The 16247-nt window shown below is 41.1% G+C and overlaps 1 protein-coding gene across 1 annotated transcript in view; it reads left to right on the forward strand.

Moving 5' to 3' along the window:
* Positions 1–5123: 5123 nt before the first annotated feature.
* Positions 5124–16247, forward strand: part of LOC139387554 (pinopsin-like) — a 97657-nt gene continuing 86533 nt past the window's right edge. The window contains exon 1 of the mRNA XM_071133882.1: positions 5124–5493. Coding sequence (XP_070989983.1) covers positions 5124–5493 — 370 coding nt within the window. The remainder of the gene's footprint in view (positions 5494–16247) is intronic.

Below are 16247 nucleotides of genomic sequence, written 5' to 3' on the forward strand. Positions count from 1 at the left end.
AGACATGCACTCAAACATGTACAGTTGGCCTTGCTGTTATGATTTTAGTTGTCCTTGATGTCCTTTGTTTTTTTGCATTGTTGTTTTCTGTTTTCTTTTGTCTTCTTCTTTTTTCTAATGAGTTGCAAGATATTGCTCAGTCATCACTTGGCTCATGTAAATTCTGTAGCTGCCCCTTTAAACATCCTAAGGGCAACTTCCCTTTAGAGTTCACATTTCTCTCATGTAAATGTTGCAGCTACATACAAATATTACAGAAATAATGTATTTGGGAAATACAGTCTTTGCTCTTTTCTTCATTAGCACACTAATGATTTCAAGTTATATTGGATTTATTTTAGTCTGTTTAGAATATTTAGTACATTTAGTATGTTTAGTTTTTTTTGTGAGACGCAAGTTCGTTTAAAGTTAGATGTTTTATTTATGTAGATAAAACATTTCAATGTTGTTAATACAAAAAGTAACCAAAAATCGGGTCTAATTTGCATATTCATAATGAGTTTGCAGCAAACAGTAGAATGTTCGTCACAAGTTTCCCAGAATTGTTGGCCAGAAGTTCACAAGTCGCTGCAAATTTGCCACAACAGTTTGCCAAAAAAAACTAATTTGCGGCGACTTGGGAACTCCTGGTCAAAGATTTGCCACAACTGTTTGCCAGAAGCCTGTTGTTTCAGTAAGAGTGAGCTGGGTCTACATGATTATACTGGGAATGGTCACAATGTTCTGTTATTTGGTCTTTTATTGGACTCACAAACATAATTAATGGGACCATCCAACATCCAGTTGGGAATGTCCTGGATAGAAGTTAAAGGTTAAGTCTTCTGACCTTGTGACCCTAGTAGCGCCCTTGTAAAAGGAGAGCTCTCTGAAGTCAATCTACGGTATAAAACTAAAAAACTTTTACGAAATACCATGGAAGTCCCACTGAGCTTATTAAATGGAACAGATATTCAGCAGAATACCTAAAATGTCTTAATCCAACCCAATTAGGGCTGCATGTCTGGAAGACCTTTTTCATATTAAATGTCGCAATGCTGTTTTTAAATTGGTAATTAAGCTTGAAAAAAGAGTTTGTGTTGGAAGTACTTTCCATCCGTCTCCTATAGTGCAAGAGCAAGCATTTATGGCCATGCATGTGAATAGAGTAGTCTTACAATACAGCAATGAGTTTATAACTACCAAACCAAATGCGGCCTTCTTCCTCATAAAGGTTAAGGTAAAGGAGTTCATGCGTGGGTTACAATTACCTACACTGACAAATAAAACAATTGGACTGGAGTGGTCTGGAGTGGACTGGAGTGGTCTGGCTGCCATCAATTTGTCTCACGCAGGTAACAGCGAAGATATCTGGAAAACGACCATGGCATGTGATTCGGAGTACATCAAATCAAATGTTATTGGTCACATGAACCGAATACAACTGGTGTAGACATTACAATGAAATGCTTACTTATGAGCCCATTACCAATAAAGCAGAGTTAAAAACAAGTGTTTGCTAAATAAAAAACGGAAATAGTAACACAATCAAAGCAATAACGAAGCTACAGTGTGTATACAGTACCAGTCAAAAATTTGGACACGCCTACTCATTCAAGGGTTTTTCATTATTTTTACTATTTACACATTTTTACATATACACATATGAAAGTGTAGCAACAAAGATTTTTTTGAACAAATCAAAATATATTTTAGATTCTTCAAAGTAGACACCCTTTGTCTTGATGACAGCTTTGCACACTCTTGGCATTCTCTCAACCAGCTTCATGAGAAATGCTTTTTAAAACAGTCTTGAAGGAGTTCCCACATATGCTGAGCACTTGTTGGCTGATTTTCCTTCACTCTGTGGCGCAACTCATCCCAAACCATCTCCATTGGGTTGAGATCGTGTGAATGTGGAGGCCAGGTAAACTAATGCAGCACTCCATCCCTCTCCTTCGTCAAATAGCCCTTACACAGCCTGGAGGTGTGATAGTCCCACTAAACCCAAACCAGATGGGATGGCGTATCGCTGCAGAATGCTGTAGTAGCCATGCTGGTTAAGTGTGACTTGAAATAAATCACAGACAGTGTCACCAGCAAAGCACCCCTAAACCATAACACTTCCTCCTCCGTGCTTCACAGTGGGAACCACACATGCGGAGATCATCCATTCACCTACTCTGCGTCTCACAAAGACACGGCGGTTGGAACCAAAAATCTCAAATTTGGACTCATCAGACCAAAGGACAGATATCCACTGGTCTCATTTCCATTGCTCGTGTTTCTTGGCCCAAGCAAGTCTCTTCTTATTGGTGTCCTTTAGTAGTGGTTTGTTTGCAGGAATTCGACCATGAAGGCCTGATTCACGCAGTTTCCGCTGAACATGTGATGTTGACATGTGTCTGTTACTTGAACTCTGTGAAGCATTTATTTGGGCTGCAATCTGAAGTGCAATTAACTATAATGAACGTATCCCCGCAGCCGAGGTAACTCTGGGTCATCCTTTCCTGTGGTGGTCCTCATCAGAGCCAGTTACATCATTGCGCTTGATGGTTTTTGCGACTGCACTTGAAGAAACTTTCAAAGTTCTTGAAATTTTCCAGATTGATTGACCTTCATGTCTTAAAGTAATGATGGACTGTTGTTACTATTTGCTTATTTGAGCTGTTCTTGCCATAATACGGACTTGGTCTTTTACCAAATAGGGCTATCTTCTGTATACCACCCTTACCTTTTCACAACACAACTGATTAGCTCAAACGCATCAAGAAGAAAAGAAATTCCACAAATAAACTTTTAACAAGGCACATTTGTTTTTCAACAGGACAATGATCCAACACACCTCCAGGCTGCGCAAGGGCTATTTGACCAAGGAGAGTGATGGAGTCCTGAATCAGATGCCCTGCCTCCACAATCACCCGACCTCAACCCAATTGAAATATTTTGGGATGATTTGGACCGCAGAGTGAAATAAAAGCAGCCAACAAGTGCTCAGCATATGTGGGAATTCCTTCAAGACTGTTGGAAGGCCTTCCTCATGAAGCTGGTTGAAAGAATGCCAAGAGTGTGCAAATATGTCATCAAGGCAAAGGGTGGCTACTTTGAAGAATCTGAATTTTAAACACACTTTTTTGGTTACTAAATGATTTCATATGTGTAATTTCATAGTTTGATGTCTTCACTATTACTCTCCAATGTAGAAAATATACTTTAAAAAATACCTTGAATGAGTAGGTGTGTCCAAACTTTTGACTAGTACTGTATGTAAAGGAGATTTCTGTATTTAATTTTCAAAGAATTTGCACATTTTCTAAAAACATGCTTTCACTTTGTCATTATGGGGTATTGTGTGTAGATGGGTAAGAAAACTAATCTATTTATCCATTTTGCATTCAGTCAACACAACAAAACTTGGAATAAGTCAAGGGGTATGAATACTTTCTGAAGGCACTGTAAAATTAGATATGTTGTAATGTCTAAATCAAAGACAGGAAGTTGCATGTATAAGAATCAAATCAAATAACTCAAGTGAGTATGTTTTTTGTACTGTACTGCTGGTCATACTGCAAATTAACTTGCAGCCTTGAGTCACTCTCGTATTGTGGTGGTGAATAAAACCGACATTAATATAGAATTGTTGTTTCCGATCAACAAAAATGTTGTAATTAATGTTGTTGTATGGTACTGGAAAAAATGACGACAAACAATAATTCAATGGGTTGATTAAGAAAAACGTTCTAAAACAATTCTGATTGGGGTGACAATATCCTACAAGAATGATCAAAAACCTATGGAATCCAATATGATATCTTTTGATTTCCAATAGGAAAAAAGTAGTCCAATAGGATTCCAATAGGATTCTGATAGAGGTGACACAAAATCCTATAGGGTTGCAAGAATCGTACAGGATCCAATATAATTACTTTTGATTTCCAATAGGAAAACATTGTCCAATAGGATTCCGATAGGATTGTGAGAAACCAATAGGATTCTTTTAGAACAATCACAAATTATATAGGAATATATATATATTTTTTAAAGGTTTCACCCATCTTTATCCAAAACCCCACTGGCTGCGTTAAGATCAGAGCTCTGTACAGCAGCTAATCTTAACCAAAATTGTATGAAATGTCATATCTTCTCGGTCTGAAATCATCCACGACAACAATACACAGCTTGAAAATGAATAGGCTTTATTGGATTTGCAACTTCACCTATGTTTAGACAGAAATGATAAATTACCTTAACAACGAAGAAGGATCGATAGCAAGCACAAAACATGCACACACTGTCATGTGTAGCCTATAAACGATTTACATGTGTTCTTGTCTTTTAAGGAGTGATTAAATGCTAGGAATGAAAAGGCGAGTAAAACAAAAGGAACAAAAGTATTGCTCTGAAACAGAAGAGTAGCTCCTCTCTCATGGGATGCTGACATTCATAAAAGGAACTATTTTGTACGAAACTTTTCGCACCGTTGATTGGATATATTTGATGTAGTGATGTAATTCAATTGGCAAAGATTTCAGGACCATGGACCGCGCCTGCACGTGGTGGTTACTAAGGTACAGAATAACAGTTTCAGTGATAGGCTACTATCACAGCACTTAGCCTAAATTTGGTTAGATTTTGGTAAAAAGAAGTTGAGAGTCGGCTGCATATGGGTGGTGTAGCCAACTGTACCCTACTTTTTCTGTAGTGGAAGTGGCAGCAAAATAAAAGGTGGAAGTGGCAGAGGTCAGGCAGCCGCAGTATAACTTCTTTTCGCTCGCTTTCATCTGCGTTGGCCTTTTAACCCTCACTGCATTTTCAGGTCATTTGGACCCCCTGCGAATACAAAATGCTCAGTTCCAAGGCGCTCACGTCATCTGTGAAAGTAGTACAATAATATCAACACAGACGGAGAGAGTCTAGTCCTGCGGTGTGTGGATTTTAACTACCACATGGTGGAGCACAGCCTTATCAAACTTTGTTCTGGTTTTAAACCATGAACTGGGAAACAAAGTTATAAATTTGGAAAACAAATTATTCAAAGCAAAACGTTTCTCTGCAATCAACCTTAATGGATTTTAACTCAGAATCCCACATTTTTCGTCCCTCCTAAAAATGCCAACCACACGCTTGTGCTGAGAAAACGGATTGCGATGATTGTGCCCAACGTGAGCCTCGGCGGCTGCATGAGGACCAATGGCGCGCAGTGTGCGGGTGCTGGAGACAGGAATCTGGAAGCGTCATACCGCACCACCCTAAGCCCGACCGGGAACCTGATAGTCGCTGTGTGTTTGGGCTTTATTGGTACCTTCGGATTCCTCAACAACCTCCTGGTTCTCGTCCTCTTCTGCCGCTACAAGGTGCTGCGCTCGCCTATCAACCTGCTACTAATTAACATTTCCTTCAGCGATCTGCTTGTGTGTGTGGTGGGCACTCCGTTCAGTTTCGCGGCAAGTACGCAAGGAAGATGGCTCATAGGAAAAAGTGGATGTGTATGGTACGGCTTTGCCAATTCACTATTTGGTAAGTGTACTACAGAGTTGCTTCATTATTAGCGTTTGGTTATGTTTCAAATGTGGTTGTAAAATAGATATAGGCTATCCTCGATGTGGTGTGCGCTTTTGGAATCTGGCCAGCACAATGCGTAGAGGGGATATGCTTGGTATTCTTTTTTTGATGGTTTAATTTGAATATCACAATTGCATATCGATAGTCATCAGTTCCAACCGTAGCATGCAGGTCTAGATGAATGATGGGTTCTTTCTATTTAAACTTCCATATATCATCAATTAATATCTTGTTTCGACATACCCTTCTGAAGTCTCTGACTCATTTGTGATAGATAATGTGATAGATGTAAAAAAAAAAAAATTATATATATATATATATATATATATATATATATATATATATATATATATATATATAAATATATATATCTTGTCATACACATTAAATCAGGCTAGTTAAACATTATCTCTGCTTGATTAAACTGCATTATGGTGTTCACTGTAGGTAGGCTACATGAAAATAGCTCTGGCATCAAAAACTAATCTTATTTACAGTGTTTAGACATTTTGTTTAGTCTTCATTAGTGTTTAAAGTGCACGCCCGACTGTGTTGTGAGTCAAATTGGTTATTTAGTCTGTTAAAATATAATAGTTTTCACACGATTCATATGCGGTCTTAAAATGATAATGAAATGCATGTGAGGGCACCAACAGGTCGGCTATCATGTCCTTTCAAAGACCAGATTGTTTTAACAACAGTGTGCTGTCTGTCACATTTTTTGTTGGGAGACTGTAGCAAGAGTGCAAAATTGTAAAGTCGAAGATAGACTCACCATAGGCTTCCTCGCCAAGAATGAGAGTATAGATACAATTGTATTGCACGGGAGATGCTTCAAGAGCTTTAGTCACAATCAACTGTGGCGGTGTGTGTGGATTTATAGCTGTCTATTTACTGATAAACCATGCAGTGATATGGTCCGATGCCTATAGTGTAAAACCATGACATCTGACACGTTTATAACCAAAACGTCAATGTTTAAAACTTATTAAACATTAGGCATTTAGGCACATTAGGTATTTTGATTTGCTAGTATTCTCATCTTTAACACAGGCGTTCAGAATACAGAATTAATCATGATAGTCAGCCTTTTCCAGTCAGTTCCAATCAGGAGGACATCTATATCTCCTGAGCGTTTCGATTTGAAACACAAGTGTTTACTTTCCTATCATCCTGTTTTGAGTGCATCTAATCATTAGAAATGTATGTGACCTTCCATGTCTTTTATTCAGTTCAGTGTTAGGAATGTCTGTCACCTTACCTACATTTCAGCACAACTGAACATGACATTTAATTTAATGCATATTTTTAATTGAGTGGTGTTATTACTCCTTGTTACACCTTGTTAAATGTATTTCTGTTAACTCAGAGTGAAAAAGATGTAGGAGGGGCCTCATAATTTTTCCCAGTATGCTTTGTTGCAGGGAGATTTTTAGAATAGTTTGTTTTAATATCTATTTCATTTCCTCATGCACATTGATTAATTAATGAATCTATACAAAGATAAATAACTGACATTTTTCTAAACTAATCCAATCTGTTAGCTAGTCTTGTTTATTAATTCCATCACCATAGTAGTCATTCAGGGTACAGGTTGAGTGTGATAAAATATTAAAATTCTTGAATATCCTCCCTCACTTCACAAACCAGCGTATTGTGACATGCAGGTCTGATGAACTAGGCCATAACTAAAGGCATTATGTAATGTATAAGATGTTGCCATAAAGGGTTTACTTTTAATTGAAACAAATTCACTAAGGCAGTCACTTGGTGAAAGCTTCAGGAGTATAATTTATGTAATGCAACAACCAGGTCTCTGTCACTAACAAACACAGTCATTGGTGGGTATCTCTCTCATTCACTCAAAAGGCACGCTGGGAAATATGAAAATACGTATTTTACACCCCACAGTGTAAAAACAACACTCCCAGTGTTTAGTGTTTTAAACCGAAGCACATTGTGAATATAAACGTGTTAATGTGTTTAAAAAGTGTTACAGCGAATAAACATGTTCTGGTGTTTACGATCTAAAAACACTATGACATGTTTTCATTGAAATTCTAAATCCCTTGACGCATTTAAAAAGTGTTACAGAAAAGAGTTTAGTTATGTGTTCAGATCATAAACACTAGGCTTTACACTGTACCAGAGATTCAGGATACCAATGACTTAATTTCATGTGATTTCAAGCTAACTGAAATAATCACTTCAACAGTGACTCCGAGTAATTTTATCAGTCCTACTCTGTGATGCTGCTTCAGTCCCTCACAGATGTCTGGAGTTTGGAATTGTGCCATATTGGCTTCTCATGAGTTAAGTTGTCTGAGTGTTAGATCATGAAGGTTATGTAAATACTCCACTGGGGCTTATTCAGAGATATCGGTCTGCCTCTTTGTGTGGTTTTTACTGTTGTTTTTGGAGTTGGGCACCCTCCTAATCTCTCCTAATTGCCCGAAGCCCCGCTCAATTGCTGCCTTGCACATTAAACTGTCCAAAGTGCATTAGTCCATCCAACCAAGCCTCAATAGGCTGTAAAGAAAGAATCACCAATGTTCCTGTGATCTTTTTCCCGATATAAACACAAGTTTATTGAAACTGGCCATATGTGGGCTGCTTGGGTTGTTCTAGGCCAGAACCAGTGCATATCCTCTTTTTATAACATCTCAGGCTCTCTGCTATCTTTATACAACAGCATTTAGCAGCTATAGCTCTTTTTAATAGTCTCCATAAGCCTGTTTAAAACACCACTGGCAAATGTGTCCAGACCTGCATTAATACCCATTGGCACCAATAAAATGTCATGTTTCAACCCAGTATTGTACATCCAAACCAGTTTTAACTGCCCCAATCACACCCAATACTAGTCCCTCTCCTTTGACCACACATTATAAAAGCTGGAATGTCAGCCCATAAGACATGTTGTCACGAAGATATATACTGTACGTGTTGATTTTCCATCTGCCCCTTAAGAGATGCAGGCAGTGCAGAGACATTCAGTGGGCTAAAATCTAAAAATGGCACATCCGACTTTGTATCATGAATCCATTTTTTTTTCAATTGAATTTTGCTAAACAATGCATGTTCCATTAAAAAGCTTTTCCACACTGGTTTGGCAGTGGCGGTGAGCCATGGCGAACAACAGAATACAACCATCGTTTAGGCCTATTAAATACAGATGCATTTTTCATAAAACAATTATGTTTAGTGATACTCCTGCATGGTTTAATTCATTCATTTTTTGGGAAATTAAGTTGAAATGGACAGAAAATTGTTATTTTCTTCTCTTCAACGGCTTACTTCTAAAACAAAAAAAGGGTGCTTTTCGGTAGAGCTATGGGCAGTATCATAAAATATTTACAACTTAATTTCATACAGAAACATTGTTAGTGCATCCCTTCAGGTTAGATAAGTGGTATCCTTGTGACATTGTTAAAACTTTTTATATTCACAGAACTATCTTGACTTTTTCTCTTCTTAAATAGTTTTTTTGCCTCCAACTTGAAAGGAAGCTCACATAGCATCACACCAGCTCCCAGAGTTTTGCCTGGGACATTTCATTGTGATCATTTCAAGTCTCTTAGTCTTGATTTATTGCTTACTAAGTTACCCACTATATGAGACATTTAGTGGTTCCGCATTACTTATCTGAAGTGATAACAGTACGTTCCACAAGGAGCCAATTTACTAACCCTTTGACAAGTTTTGGCATCTGAATCTGAGGCATGGTGTGTGGTCGCTGGGCACTGTTGCTCCCAGACATCAACAAGGCTCGATTTTCCATTGGCTCTGGCTGAGGAATTACTCAGAGTCACTCTTGAAGTGATTATTTCTCAGTTTCAGTGTTATACACTCAGGCTTGTAGGATTTGTCTTATGCAGGCTTGTCAGAAAAATACTCAGTGGAAGAACAATCATAAATGTATCATAAATCATCCTTCTAAGAAATAATCACTTAGAGGGGAACAAAACAGAAAGTATACACATTTATAGTATACACACAATTTAAATGTGTTTGGTATCAAATATTTACGATAGTGTAAACCAAGAGGCTGCAGTAGTCAGCACCCACACATATACTGTTAAGCATCTTGCCATATACACAAACGTTCGCTAAGCTGAGCTCTGCTGCAACATCAAATCAAAATAAAATGAAATGTTATTGGTCACATACACGTGTTTAGCAGATGTTATTGCGGGTGTAGCGAAACTTTCGTGTTTCTAGCTCCAACAGTGCAGTAATATCTACCAATTTCACAACAATACACACAATACACACACACGAGCAATGTCAGAGCGGCATATAGTAAGATACAGTAGAAAATAATCAAATCAAATTTTATTTGTCACGTGCCGAATACAACAGGTTTAAACCTTACAGTGAAATGCTTACTTACAAGCCCTTAACTAACAATGCAGTTTTAAGAAAAAAAGTGTTAAGATAAAAATAGAAGTAACAAATAATTAAAGAGCAGCAGTAAAATAGCAATAGCGAGGCTATATACAGAGGGTACCGGTACAGAGTTAATGTTCGGGGGCACAGGTTAATCGAGGTAAAATCTATATGTAGTTGGAGTTAAAGTGACTATGCATAGATAATAAACAGAGAGTAGCAGCAGCACAAAAGAGGGGGGAGACAATGCAAATAGTCTGGGTAGCCATTTGATTAGCTGTTCAGGAGTTTTATGGCTTGGGGGTAGAAGCTGTTAAGAAGTCTATTGGACCTAGACTTGGTGCTCCGGTACCGCTTGCCGTGCGGTAGCAGAGAGAGCAGTCTATGACTAGGGTGGCTGGAGTCTTTGACAATTTTTAGGGCCTTCCTCTGACACCACCTGGTGTAGAGGTCCTGGATGTCAGGTAGCTTAGCCCCAGTGATGTACTGGGCCGTACGCACTACCCTCTGTAGTGCCTTGCGGTCAGAGGCCGAGCAATTGCCGTACCAGGCAGTGATGTAACCAGGATGCTTTCGATGGTGCAGCTGTAGAACCTTTTGAGGATCTGAGGAACCATACCAAATCTTTTCAGTCTCCTGAGGGGGAATAGGCTTTGTCGTGCCCTCTTCATGACTGTCTTGGTGTGTTTGGACCATGATAGTTTGTTGTTGATGTTGACACCAAGGAACTTGAAGCTCTCAACCTGCTTCACTACAGCCCAGTCGATGAGAATGGGGGCTGGCTCTGTCCTCCTTTTCCTTTAGTCCACAATCTTCTCCTTTGTCTTGATTGCGTTGAGGGAGAGGTTGTTGTCCTGGCTCCAGGTCTCTGACCTCCTCCCTATAGGCTGTCTCATCGTTGTCGGTGAACAGTCCTACCACTGTTGTGTCATCAGCAAACTTAATGATGGTGTTGGAGTCGTGCCTGGCCATGCAATCATGAGTGAACAGGGAGTACAGGAGGGGACTGAGCATGCACCCCTGAGGGGCCCCCGTGTTGAGGGTCAGGGTGGCGGATGTGTTGTTACCTATCCTTACTGAAATAATCACTTCAACAGTGACTCCGAGTAATTTTATCAGTCCTACTCTGTGATGCTGCTTCAGTCCCTCACACATGTCTGGAGTTTGGAATTGTGCCATACCACCTTGGGGCGGCCCGTCATTTAGTCCAGGATCCAGTTGCAGAGGGAGGTGTTTAGTCCCAGGGTCCTTAGCTTAGTGATGAGTTTTGAGGGCACTATGGTGTTGAACCCGAAGCTGTAGTCAATGAATAGCATTCTCACATAAGTGTTCCTTTTGTCCAGGTGTGAAAGGGCAGTGTGGAATGCAATAGAGAGTGCATCATCTGTGGATGTGTTTGGGCGGTATACAATTTGGAGTGGGTCTAGAGTTTCTGGAATAATGGTGTTGATGTGAGCCATGACCAGCCTTTCAAAGCACTTCATGGCTACAGACGTGAGTACTACGGTCAGTAGTCATTTAGGCAGGTGACCTTAGTGTTCTTGGGTACATGCTTGAAAAATGTTGGTGGTATAGACTCAATCAGGGACAGGTTGAAAATGTTAGTGAAGACACTTGCCAGTTGGTCAGAGCATGCTGGGAGTACACATCCTGGTAATCCATCTGGCTCTACGGCCTTGTGAATGTTGACCTGTTTAAAGGTCTTACTCACATCGGCAACAGAGAGCATGATCACACAGTCGTCTGGAACAGCTGACGCTCTCATGCATGTTTCAGTGTTACTTGCCTCGAAGCGAGCATAGAAGTAATTTAGCTCATCTGGTTGGCTCGTGTCACTGGGCAGCTCGTGGCTGTGCTTCCCTTTGTAGTCTGTAATAGTTTGCAAGCCTTGCCACATCTGACGAGCTTCGGAGAGCCAGTGTAGTACGATTCAATCTTAGTCCTGTATTGACACTTTGCCTGTTTGATGGTTCGTTGGAGGGCATAGCGGGATTTTTTATAAACTTCCGGGTTAGAGTCCCGCTCCTTGAAGGCGTCAGCTCTAGCCTTTAGCTCAGTGTGGATGTTGCCTGTAATCCATGGCTTCTGGTTGGGATATGTACGTACAGTCACTGCGGGGACGACATAATCAATGCACTTATTGATGAAGCCAGTGACTGATGTGGTGTACTCCTCAATGCCGTCGGAAGAATCCCAGAACATATTCCAGTCTGTTGTTAGCAAACAGTCCTGTAGTTTAGCATCTTCTTCCTCTGACCACTTTTTTATTGACCGAGTCACTGGTGCTTCCTGCTTTAGTTTTTGCTTGTAAGCAGGAATCTGGAGGATAGAATTATGGTCAGATTTGTCAAATGGAGGGCTAGCTTTGTACGCATCTGTGTGTGGAGTAAAGGGGGTCTAGAGCTGTTTTCCCTCTGGTTGCACATTTAACATGCTGGTAGAAATTAGGTCAACTTAAGTTTCCCTGCACTAAAGTCCCAGGCCACTAGGGGCTCTGCTTCTGGATGAGTGTTTTTCTTTTTTACAGCTAATTGAGTGCGATCTTAGTGCCATCATTGGTTTGTGGTGGTAAATAGACAGCTACGAAGAATATAGATCAAAACTCTCCTGGTAAATAGTGTGGTCTACAGGTTATCATGGGATACTCTTCCACAGGCGAGCAAAACCTTGATACGTCCTTTGATTTCATGCACCAGCTGTTGTTTACAAATATACATAGAGACTGCTGTTCTATCTTGCCGAAAACGCGTAAAACTCGACAGACGACTCAGTGAAACATAAGATATTACAGTTTTTAAAGTACCGTTGGTAGGATATACATGTTCGTAGTTTGTCTCTTTCATTATCCAATGATTGTACATTGGCCAATAGGGACCGATGGTAAAGGCAGATTACCCACTCGCCGTCGGATCATTACAAGGCACCCAGACCTACGTCCCCGATATCTCCGTCTCTTTGTGTCTGGTGTAAATCCTTTGTGTCCGATTTGTTAAAGAAAAAATCTTCTTCCAGTACTGGGTGAATAATCGCTGTCCTTATATAAGAGACGGTGGCAGAAACATTATGAACAAAATAAGTTACAAATAACGTGAAAAAACACACGATAGCACAATTGGTTAGGGGACCGTAAAACGACAGCCTTCTCCTCCGAATAGAGTATATACATATAAGATGAGTGATGCAAAATATGTAAACATTATTAAAGTGACTAGTGTTCCATTATTAAATTGGCCAGTGATTTCAAGTCTATAAGGCAGCAGCATCTAATGTGCTAGTGATGTCTATTTAACAGTCTGATGGCCTTGAGATAGAAGCTGTTTTTCAGTCTCTCGGTGCCAGCTTTGATGCACCTGTACTGACCTCGCCTTCTGTATGATAGCGGGGTGAACAGGCAGTGGTGGATGATGGCCTTGATTATATTTTTGGCCTTCCTGTGACATAGGTGTAGGTGTCCTGGAGGGCAGGTAGTTTTTCCCCGGTGTTGTGTTGGGCAGACCGCACCACCCTCTGGAGAACCCTGCGGTTGTGGGCGGTGTAGTTGCCGTACCAGGCGGTACAGCCCGTGACTCAGCCCGTGATACAGCCCGACAAGATGCTCTAAATTGTGCATCTGTAAAAGTGCATCTGTGAGTGATTTAGTTACCAAGCCAAATTTCTTCAGCCTCCTGAGGTTGAGGAGGCACTGTTGCGCCTTCTTCACCACACTGTCTGTGTGGGTGGACCATTTCAGTTTGAGATTAATGTGTACACCGAGGAACCTTAAGCTTTACACCTTCTCCACTGCGGTCCCGTCGATGTGGATAGGGGGGTGCTCCCTCTGCTATTTCCTGAAGACCACGATCAGCTCCTTTGTTTTGTTGACTTTGAGTGAAAGGTTATTTTCCTGGCACCACACTCCCAGGGCCCTCATATGTCCTCCCTGTAGGCTGTCTTGTTGTTAGTCATCAGGCCGACTACTGTTGTGTCATCTGCAAACTTGATGATTGAGTTGGAGGCATGCATGGCCACGCAATCAAGGGTGAACTGGGAGTACAGGAGGGGGCTGAGCACACACCCTTGTGGGGCCCAAGTGTTGAAGATCAGCGAAGTGGAGGTGTTGTTTCCTACCTTCACCACCACTCAGGGGCGGCCCATCAGGAAGTCCAGTACCCAGTTGCACAGGTTGGGGTTTAGACCCAGGACCTCGAACTTAATGATGAGTTTGGAGGGTACTATGGTTTTGAATGCTGAGCTATAATCAATGAACAGCATTCTTACATAGGTATTCCTCTTGTCCAGATGGGATAGGTCAGTGTGCAGTGCGATGGCGATTGCATGGATCTGTGGATCTATCGTCTGTGGATCTATTGGGGCGTTAAGCAAATTGAAGTGGGTTTAGGGTGTCAGGTCAGGTAGTGAGTGCTACTGAAGTGAGTGCTACGGGGCGATAGTCATTTAGTTCAGGTACCTTAGCTTTCTTGGGTACAGGAACAATGGTGGCCATCTTGAAGCATGTGGGGACAGCAGACTGGGATAGGGAGAGATTGAATATGCCCATGAACACTCCAGCCAGCTGGTCTACGCATGCTCAGAGGATGCTGCTAAGGATGCCATCTCGGCCGGCAGCCTTGTGAGGGTTAATACGCTTAAATGTGTTTACTCACATCTGCCACGGAAAAGGAGAGCCCACAGTGGTCGGTAGCACTGTGTTATACTCGAAGCAGGCGAAGAAGGTGTTTAGCTGGTCCGGAAGCAAGAAGTCAGTGTCCGCAACGTGACTGGTTTTCCCTTTGTAGTCCGTGATTGTCTGTAGACCCTGTCACATACGTGTAGTGTCTGAGCCGTTGAATTACGACTCCACTTTGTCTTTGTACTGACGTTTTGTCTGTTTGATTGCCTTACGGAAGGAATAACTACACAGTTTGTATTCGGCCATATTCCTAGTCACCTTGCCATGGCTAAATGCAGTGGTTCCTGTTTTCAGTTTTGCGTGAATGCTGCCATCTATCCACGGTTTCTGGTTAGGGTAGGTTTTAATAGTCACAGTGGGTACAACATCTCCTATACACTTCCTGATAAACTCAGTCACCGTATCAGTGTGTTCGCCGATGTTATTATCAGAGGCTACCCAGAACATATCCCAGTCCGCGTGATCAAAACAATCTTAAATTGTGGATTCCAATTTGTTAGACCAGCGTTGAATATTCCTTAGCACTGGTACTTCCTGTTTGAGTATCTGCCCATAGTAGCAGTGGTTGAGTGTTTTAGCAGCGCGAGTACTACAGTCAATGTGTTGATAGAACTTCGGTTGCGTTTTCCTCAAATTTGCTTTGCTAAAATCCCCAGCTACAGTAAATGCAGCCTCAGGATATGTGGTTTCCAGTTTGCCTAAAGTCCAGTGAAATTCTTTGCGGGCCGTCGTGGTATCGGCTTGAGGGGGAATATACACGGCTGTGACTATAACCAAAGAGATGTCTCTTGGGGGGGAATACAGTCTGCATTTGATTGTGAGGTATTCTAGGTCGGGTGAACAAAAGGACTTGAGTTCCTGTATGTTATCACAATCACACCATGAGTAGTTAATCATGAACCATACACCCCCACCCTTTTCCTTCCCAAATGTATTCCTGTCTGCGCAATGAACTGAGCTTTGGGTATATCCCGAGAGAGCCATCTTTCCGTAAAACAGGGTATGTTACTATCCCTGATGTCTCTCTGGAAGAAAATCGTCTCCGTGAGCTCGTCAACTTTATTATCCAGAGACTGAACATTAGCGAGTAATATACTCGGACTTGATGTCCACTCTGAATCCCTCTTCTCTGCCGGCGGTGTTTTGGATCAGCCTCTGGAATCAGTTCAATTGCCCTGGGGGGGTACGAACAAAGGATGTGATTTGGGAAATTCGTATTCCTGATCGTAATGCTGGTGAGTTACCGCCGCTCTGATATCCAAAAGATCTTCCTGTCTGTATGTAATAACACAAAAAATATTCTGGGCTAATAATGTAAGAAATAACACATAAAAAACAAAATACTGCTGCCCTATCTATCTGCACCGTTTTCTTGGTTGTTTTTCTTGACAGCTGTGTGACAACAAATACTGACAAGGATAACCTCTCACTTCATATTCTCTTTCAGGCCATTTCAGAGGTGAGGTAAGTGTACACAACTCAGACTTTCATGTAAAATCATTAATTGATGTCAATGGGTGACTTATGTGGAAATTTGTGTTAAGTGTGCAGATCTCAAGTTGTAACACCGTCTTTATTCTATGTTGTTAGTTGCCCAGCATAGGAACATCATATCGCTGAATAAGCAATCTCCCTAAAGAAAAGCACACTA

This window comes from Oncorhynchus clarkii, chromosome 28 (assembly GCF_045791955.1).
Source record: "Oncorhynchus clarkii lewisi isolate Uvic-CL-2024 chromosome 28, UVic_Ocla_1.0, whole genome shotgun sequence".
NCBI classification, from domain to species: Eukaryota; Metazoa; Chordata; class Actinopteri; order Salmoniformes; family Salmonidae; genus Oncorhynchus; species Oncorhynchus clarkii.